At 39.3% G+C, this 19,649-nt stretch overlaps 1 protein-coding gene across 3 annotated transcripts in view; it reads right to left on the bottom strand.

Moving 5' to 3' along the window:
• The window catches only part of TAF1 (TATA-box binding protein associated factor 1), a 64,057-nt gene that overhangs the window by 41,192 nt on the left and 3,216 nt on the right, over positions 1-19,649 (bottom strand). For 2 of the 3 annotated variants that reach the window (XM_079765108.1, XM_079765109.1), the window contains exons 4-20: positions 17,465-17,584; positions 16,137-16,378; positions 15,525-15,743; positions 14,948-15,166; positions 14,389-14,596; positions 13,002-13,178; positions 12,510-12,637; positions 12,305-12,412; positions 12,009-12,182; positions 11,395-11,568; positions 11,063-11,167; positions 8,404-8,604; positions 8,100-8,241; positions 7,306-7,436; positions 6,539-6,619; positions 494-643; positions 195-314 (exon numbers count right to left, since the gene is read on the bottom strand). In XM_079765108.1, the coding sequence (XP_079621234.1) occupies positions 195-314; positions 494-643; positions 6,539-6,619; positions 7,306-7,436; positions 8,100-8,241; positions 8,404-8,604; positions 11,063-11,167; positions 11,395-11,568; positions 12,009-12,182; positions 12,305-12,412; positions 12,510-12,637; positions 13,002-13,178; positions 14,389-14,596; positions 14,948-15,166; positions 15,525-15,743; positions 16,137-16,378; positions 17,465-17,584 (2,699 nt within the window). The remainder of the gene's footprint in view (positions 1-194; positions 315-493; positions 644-6,538; positions 6,620-7,305; positions 7,437-8,099; positions 8,242-8,403; positions 8,605-11,062; positions 11,168-11,394; positions 11,569-12,008; positions 12,183-12,304; positions 12,413-12,509; positions 12,638-13,001; positions 13,179-14,388; positions 14,597-14,947; positions 15,167-15,524; positions 15,744-16,136; positions 16,379-17,464; positions 17,585-19,649) is intronic. The other variant, XM_079765110.1, reaches the window with a different exon arrangement.

Raw genomic sequence — 19,649 nt, 5'->3', positions numbered from 1 at the left:
CAAAAAAATTTACCCAAAGTAGGTTAAACAGAAAGTTCTGGGAAAGTTAACTCCTGAAAAAAGTATCCAAGATGAAGTCAGCTATAAGCTACCCCACAAAATTCTTCAGATTGTTCTCCTTACATCTGCCTCCTAGCTTCTCCCTCTTTATACAAAGCCCCTAGGAGCATTTAAGTTTCCTCTTCCACACCCACCTCTTCCTCAGGCACGCCAAATTTACGTAGAAGTTGCTTGGCATTTTTCAAAGAGAGGCGACGGAGGTCTGCATCTGTTCCTGTCACTGTTTTCTTCACTGGCTGAGGCTCTTTATCATCCTACCTCAAAAACAAAACAAAACACATAAGAATCCCAGTAAGTTTAACTCCTTATAATAGGATCCAAGTTCATCCTGTCAACATAATTGCTTTCCAGATCCTCCATCCCATTCATCTCCACTATTTAACCTCCATTTCTTTCTCCCCCAATTTTCGCCTTCTAGAAATTCAAGTCTCACCTTCTGTTGTGTTGGTTTGTTTGGAATCTTCACATAGGAAAATCCTTCACCACACCCTGTGGGATCTGCCACACCAGTAACCTCCAAGAGACACTTGCCCTTCATGGCCGCAATGAAGGCCCTTGTGGTGTTCCAAGGAGCAGTGCGAACCTGAGGTATAGAAAAAGGTCCTAAAGGCTACAGGAACTTCTGCTCTATGTCTACCAATACTTATATGGTTGAAATGATTACAATAATGTACAATTTGATGCTTTCTTAAACTGTCAACAAAGTACAATAGTTACATAAAGCTACCCAGTACTCAGCTTTTTCTTCTTTCCTATGGTACTTAAATTGTGTTATTAAATAGAGGTCAAGATCTCAAATAGTGTGAGGAGGAATATGTGGAACAGTGATACCCTTTAGCACCATATGTCTTGGGCTTAACTGAGAGTTTTCAGACACTGTTGTCCACACCCCTTCGTGATGTACAAAGAGGTAAGTTAGATTGGTGATTTTATTTGATTGTCCAATTGCTCAAATGGCTTTAGAATGACCTATATAATCTCATAATCAAATGATAAGCATGCTTTACAAAGCACCAGCCCTAACCCCAGCACCACTAAACCAACGTCCATTCCACCTCTGCCAGTTTTGGTCAAAAAGGCCTGTCCTTGCCCTAGCTGGTTTGGCTCGGTGGATAGTGTCGGACTACGGACTGAAGGGTCCCGGATTCAATTCTGGTCAAGGGCACATGCCCTGGTTGTGGGCTCAATGCCTAGTAGGGAGCATGAAGGAGGCAGCCAATCAATGATTCTCTCATCATTGATGTTTCTCTCTCTCTCCCCCTCTCCCTTCCTCTCTGAAATCAATAAAAATATATTTTTAAAAAGGAAGCCTGTCCTATCCTAGGACTCTAAATATTGTTTACCAACCCAACAAAATAATCGAGGAATTAAGACAAGTAGAATGTGCTTATCTACAGAGGTCAGTCAGAGTACATGATTAGCTGGAAAGTGACCAATTCTCTATTCAAGACTCAATCTTGAAGGCCATGCAATAGAATCCTTAATTTCTGAAATTCATAGACATCCAGTCATTTTTCACTCCAACCTCAAAGGAATAGTACATCAATGCTTCTTTATTCATTGAATCACCTCATCTATAATCATTCCCTCAGTTATTGATTGATTGAATATCTACCACATGCCAGCAGTATTTTTTCATGGACCTCATATTAGTGAGGAAGAGACAGTCAACCAACCAAATTCAACATTGCATTATCAGAGCTATGATAGGAAAGAAAAGTATTATCCTATATAATAAAAGCCTAATATGCCAAGAATCCAGTTGACCCGTCGGCCATTCAACCAATCAAAGTGTAATATGCTAATGGTTATGCTAAGGCCACTCAACTGCTTGCTACGATGTGCACTGACCACCAGGGGGCAGACAGTCAACGGGTCGACCAGTCGCTATGACATGCACTGACCAACAGGGGGCAGACGCTCCAACTGGTAGATTAGCTTGCTGCTGGGGTCTGGCCAATCCAGACTGAGTGAGACTGGCCAGACATGCCCATGGTCCCTCCCCGACTGGCCAACCTCATGCGCCCCTCCCCGGCCCCAATTGTGCACCCGTGGGGTCCCTTGGCCTGGCCTGCGCCCTCTTGCAATCCGGAACCCCTCGGGGGATGTCGGAGAGCTGGTTTCGGCCCGATCCCGCAGGCCAGGCCGAGGGACCCCACTGGTGCACGAACTCGACAAATGGTAGAAGAGTGGAGAGAAAAATATTCTAAACAGAGGCAATAGCAGTTACAAAAACCTGGAATCCAACAGAAAGAAATTTAGGGAAATGATTGAGTTTTAGTATGTTTGCAGCTTAGAGTACAAGATGGGTAATATTACAGGAGATGGGAGGAGTTTAGAGTTATGTACACAGCACAAGTCATATAGATCTTTATAAATCATGTTAAGGACTTCTTCCTGAAAGAAAAAAGGCCCCAAAGAATGTCTTTGGGCAAGAAAGCAATATGATGAAATTTTTGTTTTAAAAGATTATTCAACTTTTTAACAAATGTGCTAGATTTATTGGACATGCATTTACATGCAAAAAAGAACCTTAATTTATCCCATGTACCCTACCTACACAAAAATTAATTCAAACATTAAGATATAAAACTTTTAGAAGAAAACGTAAGAAAATCTATATGATCTTTCTCAGATATAACACCAAACCAATGAGCAACAGAGGAAAAGACAGACAAATTGGACTTCTGCTCTTCGTAAGACACTGTTAAGACAATTAAAAGAGCTACAGGCCCTTTCCAGGTAGCTCAGTTGGTTATAGAGCATTGTCCCAATACACCAAGGTTGTGGGTTCGATCTCCGGTCAGGACATATACAAGAATCAACCAATGAATACATAAATAAGTAGACAAATAAATCCATGTTTCTCTCTCTCGCTCTCAAATCAATAATTTTTTTAAAATTTAGAGAAAGAAGAACCAAAACCAGGAGAAAATCTTTGTAATTCACATACCTGATAAAGGACTCAGAGCTAGAATACATAAAGAACTTTCAAAACTCAATAATGATAATAAAACAAGCAACTAATTAAAAATAAAAATGGGCCCTAGCCGTTTTAGCTCAGTGGTTAGAGCATCAGCCTGTGGACGAAAGTGTTCCGGGTTCAATTCCAGTCAAGGGCATGTACCTTGGTTGCAGGCTCCTCCCCAGCCTGGGCCCTGGTCAGGGCGTGTGCAGGAGGCAACCAATGGATGTGTCTCTCTCACATCCATGTTTCTCTCTGTCTCTCCCCCCTTCCATTCTCTCTAAAAATCAATGGAAAAAATATCCTCGGGTGAGGATTAAAAAATGAAAAATAAATAAAAATGGGCTAAAGAGATGAAAAAACATTTGACCAAAGAAGATATCTAGATGATAAATAAGCACATGAAAAGAATCTCAACATCCATCCTTTGCCATTAGAGAAATACAAATTAAAACCACAATGGGAGACCATTTCATAATTTCTAGGAGGGACATAAAAAAACACACAGAAAATAACAAGTGTTGACAAAGATGTGAAGAAATTGCAACTCTCATACAGAGGTGGCAGGAATGTAAAATGGTGCAGCCACTTTGGAAAATAGTTTGGCAGTTCTTCCAAAAGTTAAACATAGAATTACCATGATACAGCAATTCCACAAGCAAAAAGGAAACATATCCACACAAAGATTTATACATGAATATCAAAGCAGCTTATTCATAATAGTCAAAAACTGGGAACAACCAAAATGTCCTTCCATGGTTTATTAAACAAAGTATGGTACATCCACCCAGCCAGAGTGGCTCAGTGGTTGAACATCAACCTATGAACCAGGAGGTCACAGTTCGATTCCCAGTGGGGCACATGCCTGGATTGCGGGCTCGATCCGCAGTGTGGGGAGTGCACGCAGGAGGCAGCCAATCAATGATTCTCTCATAATTGACGTTTCTCTCTCTCTCTCTCTCTCTCTCTCTCTCTCTCTCTCTCTCTCTCCTCTGCCCCTTCCTCTATGAAATCAATAAGAACATTTTTAAAAAATGAACCAGCCCTAGCCAGTTTAGCTCAGTGGCTTGTGGGCTGAAGGGTCCCGGGTACAATTCAGGTCAAGGGCACGTGCAGGAAGCAACCAATCCATGTGTTTCTCTCACATCGATATTTCTGTCTTTCCCTCTTTCTTTCACTCTCTAAAAATCAATGAAAAAATATCCTTGGGTGAGGATTAAAAACAAAAAGAATCAAAGACCTAAACATAAGAACTAAAAGCATAAAGCTTAAAAAAGAAAACAGGGAGAATATTTCATGACACTGGATTTGGCAATGATTTCTTGGATGTTGAATAAAAATAAAATTAGATAAATTTGACTATCGAAATTAAAAACATCTCTGCATCAAAGGACACAACAGAGTGAAAAGGCAACCTACAGAATGAAAGAAATTATTTGTGTATCACATCTAATGCAAGGTTAATATCCAGGAACATATAAAGAACTCCTAGTCCTGGCTGGTGTGGCTCAGTTGGTGAGAGCGTCACCCCATACACCGAAAGGTCACGGTTCAATTACTGATCAGGGCACATACCCAGCTTGTGAGTTTGACTCCCAGTGTAGGCGGTATGGGAGACTACCAATCAATGTTTTTCTCTCTCTCTCCACCCTGGCACTCTGTCTAAAGATCAATTAAAAAAAAAAAAACTACACTCAACAACAAAAAACAAACAATCCAATTCAGAAATGGGCAAAGGACGTGAATAGACACTTCTCGAAAGACATACAAAAGGCCAACAAGCACATGAAAAGATGCTCAACATCACTATTTATTAGAAAAATGTAAATCAAAACCCCAATGAGGCAGCTATCATGGGTCAGTGGTTGAGCATCGACCTATATACCAGAAAATCTAGGTTTGATCCCAGATCAGGGCTTATGCCCGGGTTGTGTCCTCGATTCCCAATGTGGGGTGTACAGGAGGCAGCCAATCAATGATTCTCTCTCATCATTGATGTTTCTCTCTCTCCCTCTCCCTTCCTCTCTGAAATCAATAAAAATATATTTTTAAAAAACCAATGAGATACCATCGCACACCCATTAGGATGGCTACTATAAAAAAAACACAGTAACAAGTGCTGGCAAAAGTGTGAAATAACTGAAAGTCTTACATATCATTGATAGGAATGTAAAATGGCGCAGCTGCTTTGAAAAACAGTATGGATGTTCCTCAAAAAACTAAAAATAGAACTACCATATGATTCAGTAATACCACTTCTGGGTATATATGCAAAAGAATTGAAAGCAGGTTTTGAACAGATATTTGCACGCCCATGTTCATAGCAGAACTATTCACAATAGCCACGAGATGGAAACACCTGTCCATCAATGGATGAATAAAGAAACAAAATGTAGCATGTATGTCAATATATACAATGAAATATTTAGCCTTAAAAAGAAAATTCTGATACAGACAAATCTTGAGGATATTATGCTACAGAAAATACAGTCACATAAAAACCAAAACTGTATGATTCCACTTAGGTGAAGTACCTAAAGTAGTAACATTCATAGAGACAGAAAGTACAATGGTGGTTGCCAGGGGCTAGAGAAGGGAGGATTGGGAAGTTATTGTTTAATGAATACTAGAGTTTCAGTTTTACAAGATGAAGAGTTCACCCTGGCCAGTTTGGCTCAGTTAGTTGGGCATTATCCCATGTACCAGGAAGTTGCCGGTTTCATTCCAGGTCAAGGGCACATGCCCTGGTTGTGGCCTGGATCCCCGGTAGGGAGTGTGCAGAAGGCAGCTGATTGATGTGCTCTCACATCAATGTTTCTCTCCCCCTTCCTCTCTCTCTCAAAATCTAAATTATTCTTTTTTTAAAAATGAAGAGTTCTGGAGATTGGTTGTACAACAACTAAATGTACTAACACTACTGAACTGTATACACTTAGATTAAGATCGTAAATTTTATATAACGTATATTTTAACACAATTAAGAAAAGGATGTATACTATATGATTTCATTTATCTAAAATTCTAGAAAATTAAAACTAATCTATAGTGACAGAAAGCAGATTAATAGTTGACAGGGTATACGGAGGGTGGAGAAAAGAGAGAAAAGGATCTCAAAGGGGCACTAAGATGAGGATTTCATAGGTATAAACATACGTTAAAACATACCAAATAATATACTTTAAATATGTGCTGTTTATTCAATGTCAATCATATCTCAATAAAGCTGTTTTTTGAAAGGATAAATGGACGTCCTAGATGCTCTTGCTGAGTGGCTAGAGTGTCGGCCTGTGTACTGAAGAGTCCTGGGTTCGATTCCGATCAATGGCACATGCCCAGGTTGGGGGCTCGATCCCCAATAGGGGGCATGCAGGAGCCAGCTGATCAACGATTCCCTCTCATCACTCATGTTTCTAACTCTCTCCCTCTCCCTTCCTCTCTGAAATCAATAAAAATATATATTTTTTAAAAAAGGATAAATGGGATGTGCTAATAAAAATTAGAGTAAAGCCATACCTCATCATCAATCTTCATCTGGAAATCTTCCTCATTTTCTTCTTCTGGAGCAAAAAAGGACTTCTCACCATAGCCAGCATCCTGGAAGAGAGGACAAATCATAAATCAATCAATAAGTTAAAAAAAACACAAGTTTCACTGAATACCAAGTACAGAATATCAAAGCCCAGTTTGCATACAGAATAGATTTTGTATAGTTTTTGCTGTATCTACCACCATTCTACATTCTTAGGCTATCAGAACATAAAGGAAGCTAAATAGAAATACTCATTAACTCAGAATGACTGAGTTGTACTATCCCACCTGAGCTAGATCTTTCCTATTTTGGCCTGGTAAGGATACTGTGCTTCTTCCCCCGCTCCCCATTTTATTCATTTATTTCGATTTCAATACTGTGCTTCTTTAAACCACATGCATAGCACCATCATCTCAGCCCACTTGGAAAGCTGTGGAAAACAACTGAGAAGTACTTTCCCTGCTTACATACCTGTCTTGTAAAGAACAAAGTTTAAAGTTACCACCCAATGGATGAGCAACCACTTTCAAGGCAAAACAATCTGCCCTAAGTCCCTCATTAAGCCGTCCCACCAATATTAGCTACACTGTAGTTTTCTCCAGAACTGATACACCTCATACAGCTAGAATTTCCAAATAACTGGTAATAATCTAGTAACCATCATTTCTAAACCAGTGAAAATAGTCTTCATCCTCATCTCTCTGAAAAAACACCCACAAGCATAGGCAGTGCCCAAAAGGAAGATGTTCACCTTCAGTCGCTGCTCTGCAGCTATCATACTGTAATAAGCACAGCACTGTTCTGGAGACACCATAGCTCTGATCTCCTCTTCAGTTGGTAAACGAAAATCAGACTTCAGCACCCACCAATTTGAGTCCATCCCTAGAAAAGATACAGAGAGAATAAGACTGTTCTGACTTCCAAAGGCCCTTTTATTGACAGCAACAGGGACAGCAAACCAAGACTGAACCATGAACCAGGCAATGTCCTAGGAGGTACCAGGCCTAGCCACAGTTAGCCTGATTAATCAAGAAAATCCCTACTGCTAGGTTTCCTACATCTCATGTAAGACATCCACTGCCCTAGCTGGTTTGGCTCAGTGTTTGGAGTGTCGGCCCACAGACTGAAGGGTCCCGGGTTCAATTCTGGTCAAGGACACATATCTGGGTTGCCAGCTCGATCCCCGGCCCTGGTCGTCGGGGCTCGTGCAGGAGGCAACCAATCGATGTGTGTCTTTCACTTCAATGTTTCTCTCTGTCTCTCCCCCTCCCTTCTACTCTCTCTAAAAATCAATGGAGAAAACATCCTCGGATGAGGATTAACAACAACAACAAAAAGATATACACCAATCACTTTGAATTTCCTAACAGGAAAAATCAAAATGCAATCCCAGCTTCCATAAGTAAAAGATCTGCTACTTCCTCCTTTTGATGACTATCAATTTCTATCTATTTGATTAACCGTATGCTTATCCTTTAACTGAAAGCCCTAATTCCTTTTTTGGAAAGAGGCAGAGAGGACAAATAATCAGTCACAACTGATGACCTGTGCGTTTGAAGTCAGCACAAAGCTTTAGCCTCTTCCGGATACTGCTTTCTGAATGAGAGGGAAAGGCTTTTTTTATATCTTCCATTCGGATTCGCCGTGGCCGATCTGCACTCTTCCAGAAGAGGCGGTAAATAAAAACCTGCCCAACAAACCAAATATATTTTATGTGGCAAAATAAAGAATAAAAGTTACCAGGGACCCTCCCTCTACTACACCCGTGTTTTGATTTTTCCTGATGTGCCCCCAATACACATATCCTTTTATGTGTATCCTGATCCCCTCCTTATTCTCTCCTTCTTACCTGGAGAAAATCTCGAATATGTGTATTGGCCCTTTTGGAGTTGGGCCCAGGAACTTCAAACAAGGGGCACTGCTGGCCAACCACAAAGATATCCACTAATTCCCGAATGTAGTAACCTTGCCTTGTCCGAATGATAAGGAAATCAGTTTCTGGCATCTTATGAAGATAAATTGGGGCACGAAAAAGATTGTTCTCAAACGCCTAACAAAAGTAAAAACACAAAAGTTATATATATGTACATGTATATGTATATGTATACGTATATATATATGTATACACTGAGTGGCCAGATTATTATGATCTCTGAACGCATAATAATCTGGCCACTCAGTGTACTTATGTATAAGGGAAAGCTTGCAAATCTTGATATGCCAAGGGATCAGGAGATAGTGACCCCCAGCCTCTGGCTAGTAAGTCCTCTGCTTCTTTCTAACTACCCACAATGCAGTTCTTATACATGGAAAAACCTTATTTTAAAATCCCAACTCTGGTCAGTCTACACTGAGTGGCCAGATTATTATGCGTTCAGAGATCATAATAATCTGGCCACTCAGTGTATACACACACACACACACACACATACACACTAGGAAATTTAGTCAACTAATGATAAAGGAAAACCACAGTAATATGCTCTCATCCCCATTATGCCATCCACCCAGCAATATAAACAAATTATAACATGGAACATTGAATGGAATTAGACAGATAATTTCCTCCCACTGGTTATTTTTAAGAATCAACAGTGGCCCTGGCCAGCTTGGCTCAGTGGATAGAGCGTCGGCCTGCGGACTGAAGGGTCCCGGGTTCGATTCCGGCCAAGGGCACATGCCTGGGTTGCGGGCTCGATCCCCACTAGGGGGTGTGTGGGAGGCAGCCGATCAATGATTCTCTCTCATCATTGATGTTTCTATCTCTCTCTCCTTCTCCCTTCCTCTCTGAAATCAATAAAGAAATATATTTTTTTTTAAAAAAAGAATCAACAGTGGGGAAACTAAAGGATTTGGATTCAAATGACATGGACTGCTCTGCTACTATTCACTGTATGATGTCAGATTAAGTTAGTATCTCTGAGCTTAATTTTCCTCATATACAAAACTGAGATATTGAAAAAGCCCAACACCTCACAGGATTGCTATGAAGATTACATATGAAAATCACTTTAAAAACTAACAAGTACTATGCTAGCTACCCTAGACCCCAGCATAGACCCTGACATAATACAGGTGAGATCAAAACATTTATTAAGTAAATTTTTTTAAAAACCAACAAAAACAACTAATGAAGTAGAAAGTATTCTAGAAAAGACATTAAACACATAAGACAAAAACATTTGAGCTTAAGTAGCAGCCAGATGGGGATCACCTGTTACAAAAAGCCTGTGATTCTAAGGAAAGACTTCTCAGAAAACCAGAAAAATGAACAGAAAGATCTTCAATATATGGGTGTGATAAGAAAATTCTAAATGTGAAATGTAGAGAGAAAAAAACTATAGAAGATAAAAAAAAGTATCTTTAAGAAACTACAAAAGCCACAAATGAAGAGGATGGATTGATTGAAAATCTCAAAAGGAAATTACAAGGCGAGAATGCCAGGAACAATATAAAAATGACTAGAGGCCTGGTACACGAAAATTCCCAGGGGATCAGGCCTAAGCTGGCAGTCAGACATCCTTCTGGCAGCCCGGGAGCTGTTAGTCGGACATCCTTAGCACTACTATGGAGGCGGGAGAGGCTCCCACCACCACCCTTTTATTATATAGGATACTCAAAATATGGTGGGAAATGGACTATACCTGTAAAGGATAAAGAAAAAAAAAAGGCTTTGAAGAGGCTTTAGAAAAATAAGCAATAGCCCTAACCGGTTTGGCTCAGTGGATAGAGCATCTGCCTGTGGACTGAAGGGTCCCAGGTTCGATTCCGGTCAAGGGCATGTACCTTGGTTGCGGGCACATCCCCTGCAGGGAGTGTGCAAGAGGCAGCTGATCAATGTTCCTCTCTCATCGATGTTTCTGACTCTCTATCCCTCTCCCTCTCTCTTCCTCTCTGTGAATAAATCAATAAAATATATTTTTTTAAAAAAGAAAGAAAAATAAGCAATAATAATAATGAACTCAGTACAAGAGTAAGTAAGGCAAGTGTTAAGATTGCTAAGAAAAATGGAGTGGAGAAAAAAAGAAAAGTGCTAGAGATTTCCTCACATGACACTTCCCCTTAATAAAATATGTAAAAGCTAGGTTACCAGAGGGCCTCTCTACATCTATCAGGCCAAAGAGGGGGTAAAAAAAACCGCTTCACTATGTGGCTGAGGACTATAAGGTTCAGGTGTGGTTCAATACTCAAAATGACAACTAATACAATTAAAACATACCAATTTGACACACAAAATTAACTACAGTAAATTATCAATCCAAGGTTGATTTGCCTATACCACCCAGATGCTTCTGGACTTCTTATCCAGTGTGTCTTTTCAAAAAACTATTTTAAATTTACCTTGTGAATATCATAATTAGGAGCCAGTTTTAATAAAAAGATCAAAACACTATTTGGATTATAATGATCTTCTCCATATTTGGTGTGAAAGTAGTTATCTGAGCTTACTAGCTACTCATTTTGTCAATTTCCTTAAGAAAGAATTATAACAGGAAAAAATTCCTCACCTGCAGCAACTGGCCAGGATGGAGAGAGCCCAGGAAAGGAGAGGTATGGCAGTAAACAGTTTCTCCATATTTACAATCTGGAGCCCCGGGATCTTTTCCAGGTTTCTATAAGGAACACAGCAGACCCAGTCAATACCAGAGAATATAATCAATAAACCTGCAAAAATAATTCATGAACATGGCATTTTACTAATATTACGAACTACAAAAAGATACCATTCTTTGCTCTCAAGAAATTTATAGTATAAAAAAGACAAAATATATGTTCACAGATTATCACTAGATATCTAACTACAGCTGTATTAATAAATATTTTCTGAGCAGAGACTCACCCGCTTATAATAGTTTTTTATCTTGGTTGCCATGCCAACCTGCATCATTAACGGTCCATTTTCCTCACTGTATTCTGCTAGAATAAGATCTCCATCTTTGCCTGTGAGGTCCTGAGGTGTGCGCATAAAAAACATCTCTCCACCACCTGAAGCTTGCCTCTCTTGTTCTCTCATCTGCCCAGAACAAAGAGATACAGTCCAGCTCCTCATAGAATACAAACTGACATAGTTCATTCCAAGACAATGACACCAAGAACAATTTACCTTGCCTTTTCAATTTCATTGAAAAAAAAAATTCAAACACATGAACATTTATTATCCCACATCCTAGATACAAATGTTTATATTCTGCCATGTTTTACCTGTAACTATCTCTCTACAGATTTTGCTGAACCATTTTTGAAAGTTGCAGTCATCATGACACTTCACGCTTAAGTATTTTCACATGCATCTCCTAAGAATAAGGATATTCTCCTAAATACCGACAGCATTCTAACACATTTGAGAAAATAAACAATAATTCCCTAATATCATCTAATAGCCAGTCCATTTCCCGAATTAATACTTTAATGTTAACTTTTATAACTTTTTTTCTAACTAGGATTCAATCATACCTTAGCCTTCTTTTTTATGTGCTTTAGCAAGGGTTGGACTGAGTGGGGACCTGGCTGAGACAGTGCCCCAAAGGAGTACTTCTTCAGAGCTGGGCGATGGAATTGCCGGAGTTTGATGGGCCCCATATGGGTGGGAAAGAAGGGCTGCCGTAATTCCACAGCAGGAATTGAGTGCTAAGACAGAAAATACAAAGATTCAAATTATAAATACTAACTCCAGCCTAGGCAAGATTGACTCATATGCCCCAACAAAACAAAGCAGTGGTTCCCATCATCCACAGAAAAAATGCTTTTACCTGGATAATATTTCCTCCAAAAGTGCCTCGAAGACCCTGTTGCTTGGGATAGTAATATTCATCATTGGAGAGATTCCATGGATCTTTTACTTCTGGCTGAGACATGTTCTAATGACAGGACATCAAATAAACCTTAGTCAGACTCCCCTTCTCCATTACCTTTCTTTGTTCTTCTAAACACTAACACCCTTTTCCCTTCACAGACCTGCTGTGGTTCCTCCTTGATGACTCCTGTTTTCCCTAAGAGAATTCGACTCTTCTTCAGAGATGATTCCTTTTTACTCTCCTTGGAGGGGGAATTAGATGTGGCCTCTTCCTTCTCATCAGGAATTTCTGAGGATGAAACAAAATCACTCTGGAGTTGCTATCACTGAAGATTCACCTTTCCTACTGATGCCCTTGCAGTTCTGAACCAGATCTCTTACCCCACCCCAGACCATTTCTACTCCATGATTCACTCTAACCAAACTATACCCCGACATATCAAAAGTACTATTTTCCAACATTTCTACCTTATGTGTTTTCCCTAAACAATACATAAGAATCAGAAAATGACCACAACTTTGATCTCTCAAACTGCTACCTAGAAGCTTCTAGATTTGACCTTCCCAAAACTTTTGATTTATTCCTGCTCCTTGACATTAGCTGCAAGCTGTCAATTATGAAAGAGAAACATTGGTCCCTGCCAATATCATACCCAAAATGAGATTCTCATCATTGGGATCAAGTGTCAAAACAGGAGGCTCCAACAGCCGGGGCATGGCCTGAGCATCCCAAATGATGTTGTCCTCCCAACGTCCATACACCAGCTCTTCATTGTCAATGGGAAAAATGGAGTACCAAGGCTTATCATCATCCAGGGTGGCTGTAAAACCTAGTCAAAACAGAACACTCAATAGCAGACAAAACATTTATGTTCCTTTCAATCATGATTCTAGCAAAAGGAAAAGGAGCAAATGTTAGTAAAGTTAATCATGTGACTGAAAAGTTACTCATGGTACTGAAAAGAAACATAATAGAGTGTATTTCTCATTTTAATAAAATATTGCAGACAAAAAGTGTTCACTGCATTATTTTTGTAATAGTCAAAATATGAATGACCAAATAAGGGACTGGTTAAATTATGGTAATAAATAATATGCTAACAATAATAGTAAATAAATTGGAAATATAATAATTTTTGGTAAATTATCAAAACATCCATATAAGAATACCATACAACCAATAAAGCATTTAGACAGAATGGAAAGAAGAAAAAAACTATTTCTTAGATTTAAAAATAAGACATTTATTTTCCTCCAAATTATAAAAGTAATCCAGGTTAACTAAGAAAAATTTGGAAAATAGAGAAAGGTATAAAAAAGAAAACTGAAGTTTGTGATATGACAAACCAGAAATAACCACTATGTACCCCATAGTATATATTCTTTTAGTCAGCTTTCCACATTTATATAGTGTTTTTTTCATTTATACAAACAGGATATTCAATATATTACTTCATATTTTTTCCATTTAAAATGAGCTTCCCATGTCATTAAACATTTTTGTGAAGAACTTTGAATGACATAGAATATTTATGTTAAGAGAAAAGCACAGCATACAAAACTGTACCTACAGAGATAAGTTTACCTACATACACATACAGAAGACAGAAAATCGAAAACAAAATACACCAAAAAGTTAAAAGGTGATCATCTCTGGATAGGATTACCAGTGATTTTTGATACTGTATTACATTTTCAAAGTTTTCTACATGGCATATGATTTTTGTGCATATTTAAGGAGAGAAAAAGCAAATTCTAGAATGATAAAGACAAAGGGGCTTTGGAAACAAAAATAGACTATAAAGATAAAGAATTATTATAGTTCAGAAAGATCTTTAACTTCAAAGTGGTTTTCACATTTTTCTAATGGTGATTCCCATCCTAGCTTATTAGTGTAAAAAAACTATTACAGACCAGAATCAGAGTTCAGATCCAAAACATTTCACTATACCTCAGCAGCAGCAAAGCTCACAGCTAAGCCCACTTAGGATTATTGAGATGCAGGGCAGTGTGCTGGACACAGCTGGCAAGGAAGCATACCTTGCTGAACATTGTAAGCCATGGCATTTCTAGTCATGCTGGAAGGAAGCCAGCCTGCCAGGCTTGCACGCTGAGGTTTTGTCCCTTTGTGTTTGACATCCTCCCCATCCCAGATGATATCATCCTCCCAATGCAGTTGTGTCACCATCAGAAAGTTTTCATCAGCCAGAAGATCAGTGCCACTGCTTTCCTCAAATTTCCTAAAGTCCTGTAGAAGCAGGGAAGGAACAACAAATTCCTGAATAGTCATGGATCAAAGTTCCCACTCCAAATCCCACATCAGATACATCAAATATGGACCTTGACTTGAAAGAAAAACCTGATAATGAAGGAGTATCTGCCTCTTCCTACTCCTACTCTAATATAGCACTCATTTCACAAACAGAATTCTTACAATGGTGCCTAGTTGCCAGGGTTATATACCATACCAAGCAAAAGGCTTAGACACATAAATTTCCCACCAAAGAAACCCCCAATATCTTCCCAATTGAAAAGTGAAAGTAAAACTGATAGGACCTTCGTCACACCGATTCTTTTCTTACACACCAGTGTTGCTTACCTCTATCATTCTACCTTTTATCACAGGTTCATGTTCCATCTTTCTCAGTTTGAAGCCATAGTCAAACCCACTGCCATCTTCAGGGACACCCAGCATATCATACCACAGTCGGGCAGGCCCATAACGCCACTCAGCTACTCTTGGTTTGGTATCTGTCACTTTATCTATATCTCCAGTAGACTGGGAAAACTTGGACTCCACAGGAGCCATCATTGTGATCTGCAACAGATGAAGTAGAAGGGGAAGAGGCTTTCCTAACCACAGATGTCATAAGGAGTCATAAGGATACTTCTTGAACAGAACTGGAGTTAAGAATACAAACAATGAAGGTATATCATGGCACACTGCCTATCATTTAAACTTTCTTATTCACCAATGTGTATATTACCATTTGCCTCCCCCCAATACTTTTCTATTACAATAGAGAAGGGACAGCCACTGGGATTGAACCCATCATTACTCATTGATAATCAGCACAGGACTCAGCCTGCTAAGATGTTATATCCAATTTAGACATGAGCTAGGGAAAACTCTTTTGTCCCCTCATAAATCTTAATCCCAGGTCTATTTTGCCTACTTCATCATCAGAGAGACACTGCTCTGGAGGTGGTGGTGGTGCATAGTCGTAGATCCATAAAGACTTCTGGTTGACTTCTGATTCTACTGAGCACTCCACCTCCTGAATCTGCTCTTCCTGTATCAGCTCACGGTGCTTCTTTTTCCTCTTTCTCCGAGCACTCCGCCAAACAGATGGGACATTCTTTCCTGGTCCAAAAAGACGTAGGAAGCGTAACACCTAGAACACAGAACATTTTACTGTATCAGAGATTCATGTCAGATAGAAAACAGCAGCATCTGGGTCTGGAAATTCCCTTGAGGGGTCTATTCAACCGTCAGAGAGGGATTAAGGAGTGCTGAATTCAGATTTATAACATCTATCCAAAAAGTAAAGAAGTGTCCCTTAATAATTTGGACTAATTCTTTTAAGACAACAAAGACAATTTATAGTGAGAACTATATAAATCACACGTACTACAATATATACAACTTTTTTAAAAGACCTGATACAATGTCATTGAATAGGGAAACCTTTAATCTTATCCATTCTATATTCAGCATTTTAACAACAGAATTCAGTATTTAGAAGAGGTCAGTGGTTTTCAATGTAGATATTCTCCATAGAAAGTACCTTCCCAGGCCGAAATTCTGGGAAAAGTTCTGTGACACTCGGCAACAGCTTGGTGGCATCATGCTGCATAATCCCAGCCAATGGTAGGGTCAGCTTTCCATCCTCAGATTCTGCCTGTGTTGCTTCCTGAGGTCCCATCTCAGATTCTGAGTCAGAGGAACTACTGAAGTCCACTTTCTCTGAGGCCAAAGAGGAAGGGGCAATGATGGAGGGCAAGATGATGCCTTCTCCATCTTCAGACACTGCAACAAGGAAGAAAAACCCCCTTGGCATGTAACTGTGAGCATATTTCCTCAAATTCAGCCAACACCAACTCCAGGTACTATGCATGGCTCAGTGGCAGGGGATATAGTTCCAAGCACCCAAATTACTAGCAGTATGCAACCCAGAAAATTCATTCCAACTCAGTATCTCCCACCATCCCCAACTCACCTTGTACCTGGTACCCTAGGGTTGTGATGAGAGAAAACAAACACTATTACTACATTTACTACTTTCTGTAAGTATGTCAGGTTAAAGTATTATAACCAATAGCAAACTTATGTAACACTTTTATACCAGTCAAACCTTACCATGTCCAGTTCAGGGACCCATAGCTGGAAAAAAACGTTAAGTACACAAGATAATGAAATTATTTAGCATAAAATAAGATCTATGACATAAAGTTAACCAATGCTATTTAGCCTGCAGATTAAAAAGAAATGACTTAAAGCTCTAATAGAAATTTAGGTTAACATAAACCTCAAAATACAGGAAGATCAAACACACTGCTCTTCCCAATCTACTGTTGCAGATATAGAAATAGGTGAGGATCCCTGAAGATCCTGCCTTTGAAATCTCTGAACCTGATAACTAGCTCTATATGATCCATACACATTATAGGGTGCCTTCTCTATTTAACTATTTCTTTTCAAGAGACTCATCTAAACAAGTAGTTCCCAAATACCATTATGCAGATCAGTTGCTTCAGAAATTACTCTGGAAATGCCTTGAAATTCCTAGGGTCTACCCCAGATCTTCTAAATCACACTTTCCAGGGGAGAGTCAGAAATTTGTATTTTTAAAAAGACCTGCGGTGATTCTGACAGGCAGGCAGATTTGAGAACCACTGACCCAAACATTTTCTTAAATGCATGCTAAAATACTGCTGTCAAACGTTTTAAAAGTAAAACTTCCCTTTAATATGGAAATTTAAAAACTGTATGAATCACTTCTGGAAGTTATAGCCTTTCCCAGCAGCTTAATTTTAACAGCCCCCTATGTGTGCCAAAGCCTGGATTTAGGAATGGAACTTGTTACTTAGACAAAAGTAGACTGTCTCTGCTTACCACCAGTAATAGCATCCTGGTCCTTATCCTTCTTTAATGGTCCTGAGGGTGGAGGTGGAGGAGGCATCAACTTGCAATCAATGTCTTCACAATCAGCATCATAATCATCATCATCATATTCTACTAAAAACAAGGTGATCTCAATATCCAGAATGTCAGAAAATAACCCTGAACCCCCTTGTCACTCAAGATTTTAAAGTACCACATGAAGCACGATGCAAATTCCTTAAAAACACATAGAAGATGCAGCTTCTGCCTTCAGAAAGAGATGATGTGATATCACCAAATGCTGTAACACTACATATAACTCATATTGGTGAGGGAGCTCACAAGAATTGCTTGGAACCTTTGCTCCTGCTCCTGATCAAATCCTATTTTATTTTTTATTTTCACCCTGATCAATCTCATAATTGAATTTAACATTCTCTGTTGGTTTCCTTAAAGCCAGGACTTTCTTCTCACCTCCCAAATCTTTGACACATTTTTTTCTGTCTACCTTCTGCAGTTTATTATTCTCTTCAATGGCATCACTCAACACTTGGTCCTGAACACTCTACTTTTATTCCTCTACACACTCTCCATTCCCTTTTCTCAATAATCACCTTTTCCAGATTTAACCCAAATCTATGTCTTGCCCTGACATACCCCTTGTACAATTACAACACATGTTCTGCTGCCTAAAGAACCTTCCCACCCAGATATTCAAACTGCATCTCATATCACACTGAAATATCCTTCACCTCTTTTAAAATCCCTTTGGTTATTATTAATACCACCTCCATCCTCATTTCCCGAGCTTATAATTTTAGTCTCCTTCACCAATCTCTTACCAACACACCTTTTCTAATCAATCATTAATAGTCATTATAGCAATGTCCATTTATTGAGCTCCCATAATGTGCTAGGTATTTGTAGCCATTTGATCTATAATCCTCCCAATAATGCAACAATGTAGAATTATTCTGAGATATAGAAGTTAAGCAACTTAGGATCATATGGTTTTAAGTGACAAAGTCAGAATTCAAGTCTGGTTTAACAACAGAGCCTGTACTCTTTCAAACACATTTCCTCATTCACCAAGCCCACTGATTCTTTATCAGCAACTCTCAAGCTTGAACCTGCCTATCACTTTCCGATACTGTCACTCTACTCTAGTCCTTGATACATCTAGCCTGCAAGAACAATCTCCAATTAACTCTGCCCCTATAGCCTTTTTCTAACCAAATCCCCAAAGTATCAACTATCACTTTTCATTTTCACTTAGGAAGGCGACTAACATTAACAGAGATCTATCATGACACTGTATTATGTAGGTGCTTTCACACCACTGATAATGATCTTAAATTTCCCCACCAAGAGCCCTATTAATGAGGTAGGTATTATCACCGTTATTGCAGAGGAACTGAGGGATTATTACAAATGAGAAGTCCAAACCTCAGAGAATAAGTAACTTTCCCAGGGTAAACTAAATATGGAGTTGGGATTTGAACCTATGATATGCTGACTCCAAAGTCCATTTTTTCATTATACCACCCTACCTCTTACCTAACAATCTATGTTGGTTCACAATCCTTTAGGGCCATGGTCGGCAAACTGCGGCTCGCGAGCCACATGTGGCTCTTTGGCCCCTTGAGTGTGGCTCTTCCACAAAATACCATGGCCTGGGCGAGTCTATTTTGAAGAAGTGGCGTTAGAAGAAGTTTAAGTTTAAAAAATTTGGCTCTCAAAAGAAATTTCAATCGTTATACTGTTCATATTTGGCTCTGTTGACTAATGAGTTTGCCGACCACTGCTTTAGGGCATCAATTCCCAAGTAATACATACAAAAAGGTGCCATCGAATTGCTCTATCCTTGATTCTTGCTATTTGGCAGTTTTCCATCCCTTTCAAGAAAACCTGCTGGTCAAATTCCCACACACACGATTTCTATTTTCAAACCTTTAGACAAGCCATGTTTCCAAACCAATATGCTCCGCTGCTTCCTCTCCATCAAACCTTGTCCTTCAAAATTGTACTTAAAATTCACCTCCGTGAGGCCTTTTCTAATGACCTCCACCCACTTCCAATTATTCCAAAGTAACACCCTTGGAAATCAAGCTGTGTGAAGAGGCCAATGCCAGGGAAGGAGGAAGCTAAGAGCATAGATAAAGGCATCCTCAGAGGACAAATGAACTTAGAAAAGAAC

The sequence above is a fragment of the Cnephaeus nilssonii genome, assembly GCF_951640355.1.
Source record: "Cnephaeus nilssonii genome assembly, chromosome: X".
Classification (NCBI taxonomy): domain Eukaryota; kingdom Metazoa; phylum Chordata; class Mammalia; order Chiroptera; family Vespertilionidae; genus Cnephaeus; species Cnephaeus nilssonii.
The sequence above is the reverse complement of the archived record's forward strand: the minus strand, read 5'-3'. Positions and strand labels throughout refer to the sequence as shown.